The following is a 20465-nucleotide window of genomic DNA, read 5'->3' as shown; positions in this document are numbered from 1 at the left end:
TGAAACTCCTGAAAATCAAAAGAAAATTAAGAGAAAAATATTTTGCAAAAGAAAAAGAAAGAAAATAGCAAAAGAAAAAGCCATAGGAGTGAAAATTTGGTGTTGTGTGCTCTCGGATTTGGAAAATTTTTGTGACATGTTTGCATTGGTCCAGCCATATATTTGAGTCTTATTTTGTTTTCTAATCTTAGCTTTTGATTTGTTAATCCATTCTAGTACCATTCCTAGGTTATTCTTTTGTGTGCTAGCTTTCTAAATTTGCCTTAATTTTTGCTTGTCATTTTTTGTGGAATTTTTTCTAGTCTTGTCTCATTTGTTTTCCACCAATTGGTGTAGCTATTCTAAATTGTTCTTTTTCAGTTTTACACTAATATTCTAGTCTTGAAGGTGGTTGAGTGCTTCTTAAAAGGTGTAGGAGGCCAAGGCAAAGGACATCCAAGGTCTACCTCAAGAGATTCGGTCCTAAGCATGGAGCAAAGTGGAGGATTATCAATCTCCTCACCTAGTTCCATCACATCGGCTCGCTATCCAATTAGTTCATAAAATGATCTCGGGCCCAAGGCCCAACAAAACCTTAATACACACAAAGGTACGTGCATTACTTATACAAGACTCATACACCCACAAACACTAACTTTAGCATCGGAGTCTCTTTTGCAGGTACCACCCCCATCTTGGAATACAAACGTACCAGTGAAGGAGGCTCACCGATCTTACCTGGCGGTGTCGCCACCGGCCCAAACGGGCCTCGGCGGTCGCGAAGACGGTCGAGCTCTCTTTTTATTTTTTGTTTGAAAATGTATTGGATTGTTAGAACGACTTGTTCTCAAACTGAGACCTCGTCGATCTTATCCAATTTATTATTGAAAGAGTCTCACCAATCCAATTTAATCCCAAGCGGGACCCTCCATGGATTAGTGGTTTTTGTAAAAAGGGAGGGTTCGTGGAGTCGCCACCAATGTTTTACTCAAAACATTGGAAAAAGAAGTTAAGGCAATCGATTTCAAAAATCGACTTCGGCCATTATAACCAGAGTCGGGTAAGGGAGTCGGTTACGCGTGAGGAAGGTGTTAGCACCCCACAGCGCCCCTAACGGGTTCCCTATGACGGATTATTTTACAAATAATAGCACAAAATTACTAAATTACCCCTTTTATTTATGAACGATTATTATCTTAAATATCTACATGATGCTTAAATTAAACACACAGAAAGCAGTAAAAGGAGGGAATTAAAGAAAACCTCTTGGAGCGTGCTTTTATAAATCTCAATAAATGCTAGGAGGCTTTGCGGCGCTCCTTCCCTCTACAAGCTCGCTCGACACTCTCCTCGAAGAAAATTTTTGACTAAGGGAATCAAAAAGATTTCCCCTTCGGTTAAATCCGAGACTCAAGCAAAGCGCTCAGAACTCGAGGATTTAACCGGTCCTGACTCCCAGAGAGGTTCCTAAGGCAGAGCACTGCTCAAAAACCCCAGAACACTCAATAAGAGAGTCAAGAAATGGTTGAAAAGTGTGTATTGACGTCAAATGACGCCATATTTATAGGAAATAGGAGCAATACGGGCGCTGGGGTCAATACGGCCCGTATTGAGAATTTGTTCTTCAATACGGCCGTATTGAACTCAATACGGCCGTATTGAAGTTCACAAATCTTCAATACGGCCGTATTGAGTCCAGTACGGCCGTATTGAAGTTCAAAACTTCAATACAGGCCGTACTGGTCCCCAAGCAGCCCGTATTGGTCCCAATTCCTCCTATTTTCTATTTTTAGCTATCCTAAGACCTCTTAGACCTATAGAGAACCCTCCTTGGGCCTTCTGGAAGTCCTTCTGGCTGATCCTTCTTCAGTCTTCGAGAGTCTTCAAGCTTTATTTCCGACCCGGACAATTTTAGGGGTCTACAGCTGCCCCCCCCCTTTACTTGGTCAAACGGCCTTTTAGTTTACCGGTTGACAAGTAAAGGAGTTGACCCAATTGTCCGGGTGATGTGCCAACCTTCTGACTTGTAGCGTCTTCCGGTGGAAAATTGGTTGAGTAGCCTCTCCAGGTTAGCCTCGCTAGACGCCCTAGCTGGAAGCTGTGAGTACAACTTCACTCGCTGCCCAAGTCGGAAGTTGCGTACCTCCGTGCTTTCTGAACACTTTGGTACTGAGTTTGCCCTCTCCAGGGTGAGTACCGTCTCTCCAGATACAACTTTACTCGCCGCCCGAGCCGAAAGTTGCATACCTCCGTGCTTTCTGAACACTTTGGTACTGAGTTTGCCCTCTCCAGGGTGAGTACCGTCTCTCCAGATACAACTTTACTCGCCGCCCGAGCCGAAAGTTGCATACCTCCGTGCTTTCTGAACACTTTGGTACTGAGTTTGCCCTCTCCAGGGTGAGTACCGTCTCTCCAGATACAACTTTACTCGCCGCCCGAGCCGAAAGTTGCATACCTCCGTGCTTTCTGAACACTTCGGTACTGAGTTTGCCCTCTCCAGGGTGAGTACCGTCTCTCCAGATACAACTTTACTCGCCGCCCGAGCCGAAAGTTGCATACCTCCGTGCTTTCTGAACACTTCGGTACTGAGTTTGCCCTCTCCAGGGTGAGTACCGTCTCTCCAGATACAACTTTACTCGCCGCCCGAGCCGAAAGTTGCATACCTCCGTGCTTTCTGAACACTTCGGTACTGAGTTTGCCCTCTCCAGGGTAGCTTCACTAGACGCCCTAGCCGGAAGCTGTGAGTACTGTCTCTCCAGATACAACTTTACTCGCCGCCCGAGCCGAAAGTTGCATACCTCCGTGCTTTCTGAACACTTCGGTACTGAGTTTGCCCTCTCCAGGGTCTGCCTCCGTGTTTCTGATCACTTTGGCAAAGTGAGTTTGCCCTCTCCAGGGTCTGCCTCCGTGTTTCTGTTCACTTCGGCATGGCGAGTTTGCCCTCTCCAGGGTCTGCCTCCGTGTTTCTGATCACTTCGGCATGGCGAGTTTGCCCTCTCCAGGGATCTGTGATTGATTTGTCTCCACAGTCCACGATGCTGTTTCGACGGTTTGATTTTGATTTTGATGCCGCTGAGGGCTGGATAACGCAGGGATCCGTCTCGGGGATGTGCAGTTACTCATAGGTTCTTGTGTCCCAACTTTGCATTGTATGGTTGGTGCCCATTGAGGAATTTCTGTTTCCTTGGGGTGTAGACACAAAGATGCTCTTTTTGAAATGAGCGATGCCTTATGTTTGGCTGACGTCCTGTCGACGTTGGTGGAGTATCCCGGTTATCCTTATTCGGGTGACTCTTTTTGACTTTTCTGGTTTTGTAGCCTCTGTGTAGGCTGTTATCCGCTAGGGATGTTGACATGTTGATTTTTTGACTGGCCTCTTCTGTTAGGCAGATAGTCTTGATGTTCGATGTTTTGGCGGGATGCCAAATTCCGCTTGGGGAATTTTATTAATCTTTTTGATTTTCTTCCCCTTTTGTGGGGATGCCTCTTGGATAGGCGATCATCCACTGGGGATTGATGTTGATTGGCCTCTTTTGTTAGGCAGATCATCTTGACGTTCATTTGTTAGGCTGAGAGCCAAATTCCACTTGGGGAATAGTTTATTGGTCTTCCTTTTGAAGAGATGCCTCTTTAGTAGGCGATTGGGGATTTGAAGTTTTTATTCATCCCAGAGTATTATTTAGAAAGCCTCTTCAGGCTTAGCTTCACTCATCGCTTTTGAGTTGGAAAACTATCCTCCATTGGGGAAGTTTAAAGTCCTTAGACATTTTTCTTGGATGATCAGGCCTCCTTTGGGGATTTCGCTGATCGCATTCTGATAGCTTTCACTGGGGAATTTGGACCGTGAGTGTAAGCTTGAGATATCTCTGGGGAATCGAGCCTTTCTAGGCTCAACTATTCTGAAGGAAGAGTATTGTTTCTGCGAGCCTCTCCAGGCTCAATTATTCTGAGGGAGTATTCTTTCTGCGAGCCTCTCCAGGCTCAATTATTCTGAAGGAGTATTATTTCTGCGAGCCTCTCCAGGCTCAATTATTCTGAAGGGAGTATTCTTTCTGCGAGCCTCTCCAGGCTCAATTATTCTGAGGGAGTATTCTTTCTGCGAGCCTCTCCAGGCTCAGTTATTCTGAAGGGAGTATTCTTTCTGCGAGCCTCTCCAGGCTCGATTATTCTGAAGGAGTATTATTTCTGCGAGCCTCTCCAGGCTCAATTATTCTGAAGGGAGTATTCTTTCTACGAGCCTCTCCAGGCTCGATTATTCTGAAGGAGTATTATTTCTGCGAGCCTCTCCAGGCTCAATTATTCTGTCTGATCGGGAGAGTATTATTTAGGAAGCCTCTACAGGCTTAGCCTCACTCAATGCCTGAGTCGGAGAGCTATTTTCCACTGAGGAAGTCTGAAGTCCTTTGACTTGGATATATTACTTGGATGATCGTACTTCCTTTGGGAGATTTTGACGATCTTGCTTTGAAAGCTCTTGTTGGATATTGGCTTCATGAGCTGAGGTTCCCTTTGGGGAGTATTATTTCTGCGAGCCTCTCCAGGCTCAGTTATTCTGCATACTGTGGAGGATGTGGAGTATTATTTTGGTAAGCCTCTCCAGGCTTAGTTATTCTGTACAAACTGTTTGTTGGATTTTCTGTATCCTTGCCTTTTTTCATTTTCGGCTTTTTCTGTATTTTGCCTTTTCTTCTGATTTGGCTTTTTCTGTATTTTGCCTTTTTTTATGTTTTTGGCTTTTGCTGTACAGAAATTAAAAGTGCTAAAGAAATTAAATTCAGTTATTATGAGAGAGTATTATTTCGGCGAGCCTCTCCAGGCTCAGTTATTTTGTAGGAGTATTATTTCGGCAAGCCTCTCCAGGCTCAATTATTCTGTATGACGAGGGAGTATTATTTCGGCGAGCCTCTCCAGGCTCAGTTATTCTGAGAGTATTATTTCGGCAAGCCTCTCCAGGCTCAGTTATTCTGAGAGTATTCTTTCGGCAAGCCTCTCCAGGCTCAGTTATTCTGTATGAGTATTGTTTCGACAAGCCTCTCCAGGCTCAATTATTCTGAAAGAGTATTCTTTCGGCGAGCCTCTCTAGGCTCAGTTATTCTGTACAATTTTCTTGTTGGATTTTTTGTACCCATGCCTCTTTTCCGTTTTCGGCTTTTTATTGACTGCTGTCATACACAATCAATTTTTCCTATTTTCTATTTTATGCAATTGCCTCATGACGAGGTCTTTGAAAATTTCTTTATGGCCAATACGGCCGTATCCATTTCAGTTCGCCCATGTTGAGTTGAAAATTTGTTCATAACCCCAATTTTGGTACGGGCGTACTGAACATGATACGGGCGTATTGTTTTTTTCTGAAGTTTATATTTTTTATTATTTTTTTTGTTGTTTTTTTTTTTTTTTTTTTTTCAATAAACAGAGAATAAGTGATCTTCCAGTACACCTATCATCTGTATGCATGTATACGGTATGATGCACCTAATTCTATTTGATTCTTTTTTCAAAAGAATTAACCGATGCGTTTTTCTGTTTGGATTTTGCCATTCCTCCATACGGACTGTGCTCTGCCGATTTCTGTTACCGAGGAATGATGCGTATTTTGATTTTGGTGTCATCAACCAAATGATTCTTCCCTTTCTTTAAGAGATGTGTCAACCCTCCTATTGACCACTATATCTCCATGTTTCCACTAGATTATTCAAAAATCGTTGGGACAAGAGAGAAAAGAAGGAAAGGATATATTTTCAAAAGTTTGTGTTTTAGAGGGGATTATTTTATTTTTGAAAAATTGTTTTTGTAAGAATGGCTGGCCATTGGTAGGCTTATTGTGTTTAGGTTTGTTTGATTAAACACTTATGAAGTTAAGCACATCTTTGTTATTAATGATTGTGCTTTGACAACTTGGATAGCTTTTCTTGAGCCCCTTGTTGAATTCATTTGATGGTACCATCATGGATTTATTTTGTTTTTTTCTTTTTTTGACGGCCCTAACTTTTGCCTAAAACACCCTTTTGTGATGTCTTAGCGGGCTTTTGTATTCATTTTGTAACCCTAACTTTTGCCTAGGTCACCCTTTTCGTGGGATTCCTAGCGGGTTTTTGTCTTCATTTTGTAACCCTAACTTTTGCCTAGGTCACCCTTTTGTGGGATTCCTAGCGGGTCCTTTGCTCTTATTTTTGCGCAGTCCCCTTTTTGGGTTTCCTGCCGAGCTTATTATCTTTAGGATTTCTTTTATCCATGATGGCACTTATTGATGCCAAGAAAAGATGCTCCAAGTTGACACACACACTTCCACATAAAAATGATGTGGGTTTATTATTATTAAGATGATTTTAACCTCATTCATGTTTATTCAAACAGGGTTAAAATAATGTGGTCTAGAATTTTATTGCAAGCGAGAAAAGAAGCAATAAAGAATTAATGAAGAATGATTTTATTATAATCATAATGGAAACATGTGCCCTATCGAGGCTCGGGGGTCGGGCTGTCCCCGAGGAGTGATCTCTAATAGTCACTGAATTTACACATCCCTATTAGAAGGAAAAGGACACTTGATGACGACAGCTGGCCTTGACGTTTGTGAACCAGCCTTCCTAAAGATCTGGCTTAAAGAACGTCGAGAAGGATCTTGATTCCTCTTCGTTCTTTGATCTTTAATAGGGTTGTATCCTAACCCTTGTTTCCCCGGATTGTCCTTGATAATGGGTAGCTCCGGGATTCCTTGGGAGTACTTGCCTAATCCTTGTCCTGGCAAGTATCCGTTCTTGGTGAGCATGGAGGCTACCTTCTTCATTTCTCGGGGAAACGTTTCGACATTGGCGATTTCCAATGCTTGGAAGGCGGTTTCTAAAGCTTCCTCTGCTGCATCCACATAAGGTATGTTGGATGGCTTGCTGATGAGTATGTCATCTTCAGCTTGTACAGTCACCAGTTTGTCACCCACTATGAACTTGACTTTCTGGTGGAGCGTAGAGGGTACAGCTTTCGCATCCTGAATCCAAGGTCGGCCAAGGAGACAGCTGTATGCCGGAGTAATGTCCATCACGTGAAATTCGACGTTGAAGATAGTGGGTCCAATTTGGATTGGAAGATTGATCTCTCCCACCACTTCTCTTTTAGAACCGTCGAAAGCTCGAACGATCATGTTGCTCGGGCGCATTTGGATTCCCTTGATTGTCAATTGCTTGAGCGTTCTTTTTGGCATTACGTCCAAGGAAGATCCATTATCTACCAAGACTTTTAGCGATGTGATACTCCTTGCACTTTATAGAGATGTGCAAGGGCTTGTTGTGGTTTGATCCCTCGGTGGGGATTTCTTCATCGATGAAGGTGAGGTGATCATTAGCCGTGATATGACTAACAATCCCTTCAAACTTGTCTTGGGAGATAGTGTGCGACACGTATGCCTCGTTCAAGACTTTCAACAGAGCTTGCCGATGCGGTTCGGAGCATAGGATCAACGACAACAGAGTAATCTTTGCTGGCGTCTTATGAAGTTGATCCATGATGGAATACTCGCTCTGTCGGATATATTTTAACAGCTTGTTTGTCTCCTCCTCGGATTCCTTATTTTCCTCGGTTTTTTCCTCTTTTTCTTTCCCTTTATTCTTGGGAGTTTTGTCATGAAGATCTTCGGGAGTGTAGATCCTGCCACTCCTAGTCATGCCCCCAAGTCCAGCGATGTTGGAGATATCGCTGTCGACAGAGGATTGGATGTCGTATATCCACGGCACAGCCTTATTTGATTTGTAAGGGAAAGGCCTTGGGACTGTGATCCTTAATGGTGTCGGACCTTCCCCTTTATTCGTCTTGATTACCAACAACGGAGTTGATGTGCGCTCGATTGGCACGGTTGTTGGCTTACACGAACGGCGTGCGATCCATTCTTTGAACATACGCATCGACTAATCCTTTCTTTTTATTAATGTTTATTAATGGATTACTAGGAGAGATGTATGAATGACTCCTAGATCCCTCCATGATCTATATGCATGATATGAGATGATGGCGATGAATATGCATGCATTGTGTTTATTGAACTAAGCATTATCATGTTTTCGGGATGTCCCTAAGATGATGCATGATATTGCTTGGTTTGGATAAATAACCCTTTTTTCTTTTTTTTGGGTATTTTTATTTATTATATTTTTTGTATTTTTGGGTGAAAAGGGAAACTACCTATATGAATGTGATGAAGGTAGATGTTAACACCATGCAATGGAAGATCCTTATTCCTATTTATTTTTATTTTTAAAGAAATAGGAATGTTGTTTGTTTAAAGAAATGCAATGTATGCTCAAACAATTTCACATAATCAATGCACAAACAATTCACTCATCCACGAACAGTCACGAGCGAATCACGAGGTAGGGGTATCCTGCAGAAAAGTGCATATTCAAGGTGGTTCTAACTGTTCTCACCGGTCTGAGGCCCCCAAGGTGCCCCCATTATAGGGACCCAATTCCTCTCGTCGTAAGCCGATGGAAAGTTCCAACGCACTGTCGGACTTGAGTTCATGGTTATCACCTTGAGTGATGTTTTTCCGACAACGGTCTCATAGGCTCCTATAAACCCATCAACCGGCCGTACTAACATCCACTCCCTATGGATTATCACTCATGCCCCCGGGTATAGAGGGAACTGTTGTGTGCAAAGGTTTGTGTACAGTTTGTATTTCAAACAATTGCGGAAATTAAACAAACAACAGTTATTAAAGCCATATAATAAATCATGTTATCATACAAGTGAGGGGTAGTGAAGTAATTTTAGACTATTATTTTGAAAATAATCCATCACTAAATGGGACTGACTCTCAAGGCTTCCCCAGTGAAGTCGCCATCTGTCGCCACCGGCCCAAACGGGCCTCGGCGGTCGCGAAGACGGTCGAGCTCTCTTTTTATTTTTTGTTTGAAAATGTATTGGATTGTTAGAACGACTTGTTCTCAAACTGAGACCTCGTCGATCTTATCCAATTTATTATTGAAAGAGTCTCACCAATCCAATTTAATCCCAAGCGGGACCCTCCATGGATTAGTGGTTTTTGTAAAAAGGGAGGGTTCGTGGAGTCGCCACCAATGTTTTACTCAAAACATTGGAAAAAGAAGTTAAGGCAATCGATTTCAAAAATCGACTTCGGCCATTATAACCAGAGTCGGGTAAGGGAGTCGGTTACGCGTGAGGAAGGTGTTAGCACCCCACAGCGCCCCTAACGGGTTCCCTATGACGGATTATTTTACAAATAATAGCACAAAATTACTAAATTACCCCTTTTATTTATGAACGATTATTATCTTAAATATCTACATGATGCTTAAATTAAACACACAGAAAGCAGTAAAAGGAGGGAATTAAAGAAAACCTCTTGGAGCGTGCTTTTATAAATCTCAATAAATGCTAGGAGGCTTTGCGGCGCTCCTTCCCTCTACAAGCTCGCTCGACACTCTCCTCGAAGAAAATTTTTGACTAAGGGAATCAAAAAGATTTCCCCTTCGGTTAAATCCGAGACTCAAGCAAAGCGCTCAGAACTCGAGGATTTAACCGGTCCTGACTCCCAGAGAGGTTCCTAAGGCAGAGCACTGCTCAAAAACCCCAGAACACTCAATAAGAGAGTCAAGAAATGGTTGAAAAGTGTGTATTGACGTCAAATGACGCCATATTTATAGGAAATAGGAGCAATACGGGCGCTGGGGTCAATACGGCCCGTATTGAGAATTTGTTCTTCAATACGGCCGTATTGAACTCAATACGGCCGTATTGAAGTTCACAAATCTTCAATACGGCCGTATTGAGTCCAGTACGGCCGTATTGAAGTTCAAAACTTCAATACAGGCCGTACTGGTCCCCAAGCAGCCCGTATTGGTCCCAATTCCTCCTATTTTCTATTTTTAGCTATCCTAAGACCTCTTAGACCTATAGAGAACCCTCCTTGGGCCTTCTGGAAGTCCTTCTGGCTGATCCTTCTTCAGTCTTCGAGAGTCTTCAAGCTTTATTTCCGACCCGGACAATTTTAGGGGTCTACAGGCGGATCAGCTCTACGGCAGATTTCCGGTAAGAACATTTGGCGCCCACCGTGGGGCCGATCAAGACAGCTCTTATCGGCCACGCTTATGGTATTCACCAGAAGCCATAGTAGACGCGCAACAGACGACGCAGATCACTCAACTACCATGGACAACGAAGCCACATTGAGGAGACTAATCGACCAGGTCGAACAGATGCGCCAGCAACACGACGCCGATCTGCGAAAGATGCGTGCCCAGCACAAAACTGACCTAGCGGCGATGCGGACCGCCAATGAAGCTGACCTAGCGGCGCTACGTGCTGAGAACGAGCGGATTCACGCCCAGCTCCCTCGACGCCCCTCTGATAATCCTCTTGAGGCCAGCAACCTCCACGAGGAAGAAGGGCACTCGGTCTCTCAGCCCCGAACTGTGACTAGGGCACCGACTCCACGACCTGCCACGCATCGGTCTCTTGTTCCGACGAACAAGTTGGCCCATGAAGTCAGCAAGGCCCCAACTCATGTCATAGGGGGTCAAGCAACCTTCCGCCGTCATCCCTTTGTGGACGGCATCATGGAGACACCACTCCCCCAGGGGTGGAAGCCTCTCCACCTCGATCACTATGATGGCACAACGGACCCCGATGAGCACATCGACCTGTATACGACACAGGTAGACCTCTACACTAACAACGATGCTATTTTGTGTAGGGTTTTTCCGACCTCGCTCAAAGGGGCCGCGCTCAACTGGTACACCCAGCTACTTGCCGAGTCAATTGACAGCTTCGGCACCCTGGTCAGACGGTTCACGGCGCAATACGCAACGAGCCGACCTCATTACATCACATCCGCCGCCTTGGCCATCCTCAGACAGGGCGAGGACGAACCATTAAGGACATTCATGGAGCGCTTCGCTGGCATCTCCGTCAAAATCCGCAACTTAAACCCCGAGGTCGCACTGCACTCCATGCTCATGGCATTGAAGCCAGGACCTTTCGTCGACAGCCTTTGCCGACGACCTCCTCCTGACATGGACGAGCTTCGAGCTCGCGCTGCTGGGTACATCCAGATGGAGGAGCATGTCGAGTTCCGCAAGGCAATTCGCGACAAACCACAAGGAAAGCAAGACCAAGGTCAGGGCATGAACATTTAAAGTTGGCGACCTTGTTTGGCGATTACGGGGAGAAGCAAGAACAGACCCCTCCAAAGGAAAATTTGGAACTTGGAATTCCACCCACCTCAAATTCTATTTCTCTTAACTTGTAAATTCAGGGGATGTACTCTTTTTCCTCCTAAGCCTTTTTTCCCACTAAAGAAAAGGGTTTTTGGCCAAGGAAGGTTTTAACGAGGCACCCCTCAGAAATAAATCAACAAAGCAACTCCATTCCCATACATTTTCGGTATTGGCACATTAACCATGACGACTAACCAAGGTCGAGTTCAAACCTTGATATGCCAAGGTCGAGTCCGAACCTTGATATGCCAAGGTCAAGTCTGAACCTTGAGATCACATTTTCTTAACCAAGGTCGAGTTCGAACCTTGATATGCCAAGGTCGAGTCCGAACCTTGAGATCACATTTTCTTAACCAAGGTCGAGTTCGAACCTTGATATGCCAAGGTCGAGTCCGAACCTTGAGATCACATTTTCTTAACCAAGGTCGAGTTCGAACCTTGATATGCCAAGGTCGAGTCCGAACCTTGATATGTCAAGGTCGAGTCCGAACCTTGAGATCACATTTTCTTAACCAAGGTCGAGTTTGAACCTTGATATGCCAAGGTCGAGTCTGAACCTTGAGATCACATTTTCTTAACCAAGGTCGAGTTCGAACCTTGATATGCCAAGGTCGAGTCCGAACCTTGAGATCACATTTTCTTAACCAAGGTCGAGTTCGAACCTTGATATGCCAAGGTCGAGTCCGAACCTGGAGATCACATTTTCTTAACTAAGGTCGAGTTCGAACCTTGATATGCCAAGGTCGAGTCCGAACCTTGAGATCACATCTACTTAACAAGGTCGAATTTGAACCTTCAAACAACAAATTTGGGAACTCCTCAGAAGCCCCTTTGCTCTTACATCACTTGGTGCTTGGGGGCCTAGTGTACTGGCCAGCCGAGTTGCCGACTTGTCCCTCACCAATCTGCTGACTCGGTCAAAGGTTTACCAGCCTAACCAAGCAGTAAGCTCATTATTGCCGAGCTCCTCAGCCCGACCATAAAACATGGACATCGGAACACCACATCGGCCCAAAGAGGCCACGTCATCAAACAAATAAAAAATACAATCTTGTCACCGCGCTGCCCACGCATTATGGGAACGAGGTGACGGTTATGACACATGGCGTCATGAAAAATAGGCGTACGCGAAAAGTCACGACCCCTTGTCAAGCTTGGTCTTAACTCCTCGACCTACGGTCTTCGGAGCTCGGGGGGCTAGTGTACTATCCATATCGCTATGTCGAGCTTGAACTCGACATCACAGCGCAGAGTGACCTCAGACACGCGCTAGGCGACATCGGCTCGCTATCCAATTAGGTCATAAACTGATCTCGGGCCCAAGGCCCAACAAAACCCTAATACACACAAAGGTACGTGCATTACTTATACGAGACTCATACACCCACAAACACTAACTTTAGCATCGGAGTCTCTTTTGCAGGTACCACCCCCATCTTGGAATACAAACGTACCAGTGAAGGAAGCTCACCGATCTTACCTGGCGGATCAGCTCTACGGCAGATTTTCGGTAAGAACAGTAGGCTTGTATATAGGTTTAGGTGTAGGCAAAATGGCTTTTATACTAGTTTGTGTATTCTGGAATTTAGGAGAGTTTTTGGTAGGGATGTTTGAACTAGAAGTTGATTCATACATTAGCCAACTGGAATGCCTTTCTTAAATCTTGAGGCTGAAACATTTTGACTGTCATTTGAATACCCTTTTTTAAGCCTCCTAAAAAATAGCTTAACAAGTGCGTATCACTTAGGTCTAATCTAGAAGTTATTGCATCAAATTGATCATGGTACACCACCATAGATCCCCTCTGCCTTAATTTCATAAGTTCTGACATTGGATCATCGCCTATTTCACCAAAGCGATCTATTAGTATGTTTGTAAATTCAGCCCAATTAGGAAGATTACCTCCTAGAAGAGTCTTAACAAAGGAGGTATGCCACTGTAGTGCCTTCCCTTCAAAGTGGATTACAGCCAATTTCACCCGAAAATCCTCAAGAGTGCCGTTAATTGCAAAATACGTTTCACATTGATAGATCCACTATTGAATTGCATCACTGCCAAAGCGCGAAAAATCAATTCGCGCCAAACGCGAACCACAAGAATAATTGGAATTCAAATGGTGTGCTCCTCTGCGAATAATACCTCGTTCTATAACATCACTATCTGAATCTGTGTTCTTCTGTAAAGTCTCCAAGATTCATTGATCCACTAAAGCATCAATTGCTTGCCGAATTGAAGATGTAATCTCCATTATTCGCGCTTCAAGTTTTGATACGATCTTGTTTTCCAACTGCCCTTCTTGTTCACACATCGTTGCTTGAAGACGAGTTGCTTCTGCCATATTTGTCGATGGAAGGCCGAAGCTGATATCACTAATGAAGGTAGTTCTAGGAATAGGAATTATTCGAAGAACTTACAAAACTTAGGGATTTCAAAAGATGAATCCGAAGAATTGTATATTGAATTGAGAGAAAGATTACAAGAAGATTGTTTCAAAAATTACCAAGCTCAATTTAGAGCTAGTTATTTATAGAGGTGCATTGCACCAACTAACTAAAACAACCAACAATGCAAAAATTGGAAATCCTAACAAAATTATCAAAATTAAACTGATTGGTTGTCACGTGGCTTCCTTATTAACTCCCTAATCAGTTTAACTAATTATAATATGAAATGGGTATTGTTTTTAACTAAGTCTTTAACATAAACTTATAGAAACCAACTTAATTTATTTGTAGCTTGTTTTATCTCAATCCTTGGAACTCCTAAAAACACGCTAGTATACATGCCTGAAAACTAATTCACAACAATACTCTTAAGACTAGAACACTTCTAAAAAATAAAACAAAATAAAATATTTTTTTAAAATTCAAATTAATTTATGTATAAGCTTATTTATAATTGGTTTTTAAAGAAATTATATGAAAAAAAAATTTACAAATTAACTTATTTGTAAATTAATTTTAGTTTATGAAAAACTATTTTTTTTATTTTCTATTTTTTCCTTTTAAAAATAATTTTTTTAAAAATTATCCAAGTAAGCCTAAAGGGGATTCATATAACAAATTATGGCAAAACTTTAAGCAAACCGATCCCTACGCGTTAAGAACACCAGTCTGTACAAAGGTATAAGAAAACAACAATAAGTACGGCATTAAATTCTTATATTTCATGTACCCTATAAAGGTGTAAAAAACCAAAAATCCGTGAGAGGCCATGACCATTTTGATCAAATAGACTAGATTTCCTTAACATAATTTCTTTCCACGTCTAATTATTTTTCACATCACATTTTTCTACACCTATCTTTACACTCATTGGAAAAGAACTTTGCTTTCTAGCTCCCCTTTGTCTTCTCCAGAGGTGTAAGAAAAAGTGGAGGAAACAATTTGCTTTTTCTTCTACATTTTTCTCTTGAAAGCAAGTGGTGTTTCCCATCTTTTGGGACTATAAGGTTTAAAAGTGACTATTTTATTACCCTCTGGCAAGGGTAACTCATCTCCTGAAGGGATCTTCTCATGCCAAACAAAATCATTCTCATGTACAAACTTTCTGAGCACTTCAGAAGCATCTTCAATTTGCTTTTGGTAAATAGATTTCCAAGGTTCTTCTCCTGGTATCTTCTTTTTTACATTACTCAACACAGAACAAAGAACTCCAATAGCAGCCCCTATTTGACCACATGCTTTCAAGCTTTCTGCATGGTATTGCTGACCTTTCAACTCATGTAAACACTTGCAGAAATACATGAATTCCTGCATATAGCATACGTGAAAGGGTACTTGAGAATTTCACAATACCATAGTGGAAGGCCAAAATGGAAAACAAACATAAAATGATTAACAATAACATAGGCATAACAAAAGAGAAAGGAGACATGAAGAAATCTTACAAAGTATCTTAGATAGACTATGCTTGACACGTAACATTATTTACCCCATTTCATTCCTATTTCCTACAAATACAATCCTCTTCATTTTCACCACTACAAGAATATCAAGGTTCACTCCTATTGATGGTTTGTTACGTTGGGAATATCATTGTTACATTCCCCTCCTATTGATCTGTGACTAAGGATCAGGAAAAAAAAACCAATAAAATGAATTAAGGAAAAAGAAAAAACAGACCATGTGAACGCAATTATGCATGTAACAATACAATGAGATACTAGTTCCGAATTTGCATTAACTGAATGAGATGCGGAGTGGATATCGATGATGATTTCTACCAATATGAAAAGGGCAGGTATATCCATACCAATAAGCGTGATGAAATGTCTTTGCACTGTGTGACAACTGTATGAAAAATTCCAATAGCTTCTTCAAGAAAAAGTGTAACACCATGATGCAACTTTGCCAGAAGACTTGAAGAAGTACCTTTCTCTTCAGCCTTCCTTATGGTTACTGCCTATAAAGTTATCACAGTAGTTATTGACAACGACAAACTTGTTGAACTTTATCTTTATAAACTGGGATAAATTATACATTTTCATAGCTAATGTAACTAAGGGTGTGTCTGGATAAACTTCTCCACAAGAACTTCTAAGAGAACAAAGTAGGAAGGAAAAATAAAATAAGTTTCTTCATAAGCTAAAATTAGTTTATACATAAGCTATTTTGTAGAAGTTTCTTCCATTAGCTTTTCCAAAATCTTATTTTTATAACTCATCCATGAGCTAATTTTAGTTTATGGAGAAACTTATTTTGATTTTTCTTTATATTTTTCTTTTATATAAATACTTGTAGTGAAACTTATCTAAACAGACCCTAAGTTTCATGATATGATAATATGCAATTCAACACATAAAAATGAAACAATTTGGAAAATGACACAAAACAACACCAACCTGGGCCTCTGCCAAGCAAATGAGGCTCATAATGGTGGATACTGCAGCCAGAGCTTCAGGTGGCTTTTCTAGAGGCAATGCAGGCTGTAAGGGGGGAAGAACATCTTGTGCCAGGTGTTGATAAATGCCAGAAGCTTGTCTGAAAATGGTGGCAGATTGAACCAAATCTGGAGAACAAACAATGATGCATATATAAACATATTCAACAGGACATGTTTATCTTATGAAATGGGATTGAGTTTCTCAGTGTACCAGTTGATAAAACTTCTAAAGCCCTCTCTCGCAGGATTCCACCACAAAGAAAAAGGGTCATACCAAGCTCAAATCGCAAATTGTCAATTTGGAAAAACTTGGGGCCCTTGAAATTGAAGAAAGAAGATGTGCTCAGGGCACTACTCCAGCGTATCTTAAGAGCTGCAGTACATTGAGCCATTCGGTAATTGGTGTTTGTTACATCAGCATAGGGAAACAAATTTTCCAGTAATGGCAGATACTGCTCTATTTTGTGAACATCCTGATGCAGACAGAAAAAAACAAAATGACAACAATTTATCAGTACAGTCAGAAATTTGATCATTTATCAAATACTGATCATTACTATTGAGTCTAGAGTCTAAACCATAATTGGTCACACATAAACACCATTTCACATTGACGTATTGCCTGCTAGAGAATACTCGGAAAATATACCAGTTCCATAATACCATCCTTAAGTCATTCCACAATGACCTTATAAAATACATTGCCCCCACAAAGGGAAATGAAAGTGAGTACAACTAGACATCTGTTCCTTTTTTGCCCTTTCAACAAGGTTGATGTTAACATTCACTTACAAGTTACAAGACAGTGTGAGCATTATTTACCAAAAAGGAAAAGACACAACTAACACAAGTAAAATAAGAAGGCCAAAGAGAAAAACACAGCTGGAATCAAGGATCAATATTATTGTCATTTGAATACTGTTCAAAGAACAATGTGAGTAAATGATCTGATACAGAGAGCACAGCATATATAGTTACCTGTTCATAGCGAGATTCCAACCCTCCAGACATTTCTTTTGCAATAGCTTCTGTAATGAAGCTGCTCTCATTAATAGAATCTTCAATCGCTTTACGCTTTGAGCTTAGTTCCTTAAGATGCTCAAGTGTTGCAGAATCACAAGCAGCATATACATCCTCAAACACTATCTGACAACATGAAAATCAATTATCAGCAGTACTAACTAACAATGATGAAATCATCATTCCTGACACCAAACATAACCACTTATTTTTATATGGGTTTTGGGCTTTTTGACAACAAATAACCCAAAATCTATCATGCTCTAAACCAACAAATATACAGACCAACTAAAAACAGAACTACTGTCAAGGGCAGAGCTACATTTCGGTATACACCCAAAGTTGAATTTGTTACATGAAGATGAAAGTATAGGTGAGTTAGGTCTCAGGATCTCACCAGGTCAAGACTTGCCTCAAGACTCAGAGCACTTATATAAAAATTTATAGATTACCTACCAACAAGGTTTTTTCCATTGTATTCATGACTCAACTCAAAGCACTTACATAAGTACTTATAGATTACCCACCAACAAGGTTTCTTACATTTACTTTAGGATTCAAGCTCACATCCCATGTAGCACAATCTGATCCTTACCAATTAGATCAACTTTCACCAGTTAAGTGGAATTTTTTTTAGCAACATATAGTATTTATATAGAAAAAAAATTCATTATATTTAGGTGTAGAATATAAGCAGTACCTATATTCCCAGCTCACTGCAACTAAGCATTTCAATAACAACAATCATCTCATACCATAAGATTATAATTAAGACGCTATCAAGGAAAGTTTGTCAATTTATCAGAGTATTAAGATTATAATTCCTTCACTCTTATCTTTTCCAATTCCAGAGTACTTAGTAAACCATATACTAATCAAACAATCAAGAACTAATATCACTGACGCAAAAATCAAAATCATGCAAAACTCCAAACTAATTGCAAAAACCCTTTTAGCCAAAATACCTTCTTGGTTTTCAGCTTTGACGGCTGTACAAAATGCAGCATCATTTTCAACCCCTTAGATTTTAAAGCCACCCCAATGATCCAATCGACACAACAAAGCGCAATCAATCGAGAAATTTCCAAAAGTTGTCGAATTTCCACAAGCACTTGGCTTTCCCCACCTCTTAAAACGGCATTTAGATGCCAAAAAACGAGAAAAAGGAAAATATATATATATATATATATATAAACAAATTTAATCAAAAAATGAAAAGAACAAAAAATATGCTAGTGCATATATAGTTACAGAGTTCAAACTGCAATGGGATTTTAACAAAGTCTGAAACTTTAGAACAAAACACCGAAACCCCAAAAGCTAAAAATTGTTTGAGAAAAAATGGGAGATGTGTAGAATGCAGAATTGTGGAAGTGGAAGTGAACTCCGCCACTCCCTTCAGCTGTAAAGGTTATTCATTTATTCTGTTTATATTAATAATTAATAATAATAATAATAATAATAATAATAATAATAATAATTGACTATTAAGATTTTTAATTAATTTAATATGAAGGTCATTTTCTGGTTCATTTCACGAAGGAATGGACATTCGTGTGGACCATGGACTATGTCGGAGGTGCATTCAGTTTGACCTTTTCTTAACATAACGCGTTTGGTTCTTTGTAAGCCTATTGGTTCGTGGGTCAACCATTTATATTAAATTTATGATTTAATTATATTTTTATCCATATATTTTTACACTTTGATAATCATAGTCCAAGCATAAAGTGTATCATCATAATAAATAGTGACCAATCTTCATCAAAAAGATCACCATACAAAATAAATACTTTTCCTGTATATTTTATTTCATACTTAAAATTAGAATTAGAATTTTAAATAATTTAATTGAATAATACAAATTATTATTATTTATATCGATTATAGTATTTAGTTTTTTAATCTTTATAATTTAAAATACTTTATATTACTTCTTGTGCACATCATGTTTTATTAAATAAAAAATATTTTTAATATTTATCGTCTATTTCTATAAAATCTAAAAAGTAAGATTTATAAAATTATTAAGATTAAAAAGATAATTAAACCTATATTTATTATTTATTATTTATTATATTACGTATCAATATATATATATCAACATTGTCATTTATCTGTTTTTTTTTTGTTTTTTTTTTAATTTATAAAATCTTGTTATCACATTTAATTATAGTAACTAATTCCATAATAACAAATATATATTTTGATCTAAATTACTATATTTTGATTTTATTTATTTAAGGTGATTATAACATATATATTATTTTTTCTATTTTTATTTCATCAAAGTTTCTTTCTATTCTTAAAATATATATTATTATATAAATTATAATAATTAAGATGATTGTAATAGGTATATATTATGATAATAATAATAAACATTAAGTAGTATTATTATATTTAAATTTGAATTAGTTGAGGTGATTATTAATATATCATATTATTTTTATTGTTATTTGTTTGAATTCTTTGTATATTTATATATTCTAACATTGTTTTCATTAATGTATATTTATATAACTATATGGATGTTATATGTTGATTAGTGGTGATAGTTATGTTTTTTTTTATTGGTTAGAGTATAAATAGTTTAAGGAATTTTTAAAAATTAGGTTATTGTTGTGATTTGAGTTGAGGTTAATGTGGAGAAAAAAAAGACAGGAGAAGGAAGAAGATTTGATATTGTCAATAAAAAATTTAACACTTCTTGTAGTAACGAAGTAGTAACATGACCTTGTGAGTGTAGATGAAAAATTAAGTAAGAAAAACACACAAAATTTTTATATCCGTTCGTCTTAACCATCGAAACTATGTTCAGTTCTTGATCAACTCAATAAAGTTCCACTATATTTGCAAAGATACAAGTATTTTTTCACAAGTCACTTCTGTCTCAACCTAAGTATTCTTTGACTTGTCTCTTCCATCATTTACCTAAGTATTTTTTGAATACAAAGCCTTTCCAAAATTCAACAACAAAGTATTTTTTTTACACACAAGCCTTTTCAGACTTCAACAATCAAATATTCTCTTACAATCAAGCCTTTTTGGGCTTTCACAACTAATTATTTTTTAACAATCAAGTTTATTCATGCTCAAAGCAATAACACAAAGTTAAAGTTTGAAAAATAATAGTGTTGTTTCATCTTACTATTAAGACGTGATACAATCAATTAAGCACAAGGCTTTTTATAGAAAGAATGAAACATACAATTGTATTCATGTAAGTCTTTTTTTTTTAATCTTCAAGTTTCTTTATATAGGTGCTTCATGAAGATGATTATTACAAATCTTTGAGTGTCTATCACAAGTTTGTTTCGTTTATCTTCATCTTCATTCCTTATAAAGAAA

General features: G+C 39.5%; 1 protein-coding gene across 2 annotated transcripts; it reads right to left on the bottom strand.

Annotated features, from left to right (window-relative positions):
• Positions 1-14354: 14354 nt before the first annotated feature.
• Positions 14355-18524, bottom strand: LOC109814572 (Endosomal targeting BRO1-like domain-containing protein). Of its 2 annotated transcripts, XM_020379030.3 has the most exons (6): positions 18080-18522; positions 17073-17240; positions 16306-16567; positions 16054-16220; positions 15465-15614; positions 14355-14962 (listed from the first exon to the last, which is right to left on the bottom strand). In XM_020379030.3, exons 1-6 carry the CDS (start codon positions 18122-18124, stop codon positions 14609-14611), a joined length of 1146 nt encoding a protein of 381 aa, XP_020234619.1. In that variant the 5' UTR covers positions 18125-18522; the 3' UTR covers positions 14355-14608. The 2 variants fall into 2 exon arrangements, with proteins under 2 accessions (XP_020234619.1, XP_029130438.1); XM_029274605.2 differs by lacking the exon at positions 15465-15614 and having other exon boundaries at positions 18080-18524.
• Positions 18525-20465: the final 1941 nt, after the last annotated feature.

This window comes from Cajanus cajan, chromosome 11 (assembly GCF_000230855.2).
Source record: "Cajanus cajan strain Asha chromosome 11, NIPB_CcT2T_4, whole genome shotgun sequence".
Lineage (NCBI taxonomy): Eukaryota > Viridiplantae > Streptophyta > Magnoliopsida > Fabales > Fabaceae > Cajanus > Cajanus cajan.
Note: the sequence above shows the minus strand (reverse complement) of the source record. Positions and strands in the feature narration are given on the sequence as shown.

Bases quoted from the DNA above. Each gene is read 5' to 3' on its own strand.
- LOC109814572 (XM_020379030.3), bottom strand. From the start codon at position 18,124: ATGATGCTGCATTTTGTACAGCCGTCAAAGCTGAAAACCAAGAAG. The intron at 17,241-18,079 runs GTATTTTGGCTA...TCATGTTGTCAG, and splicing joins CAAAGCTGAAAACCAAGAAG to ATAGTGTTTGAGGATGTATA. The intron at 15,615-16,053 runs GTTGGTGTTGTT...ATAACTTTATAG, and splicing joins TTTGCTTGGCAGAGGCCCAG to GCAGTAACCATAAGGAAGGC.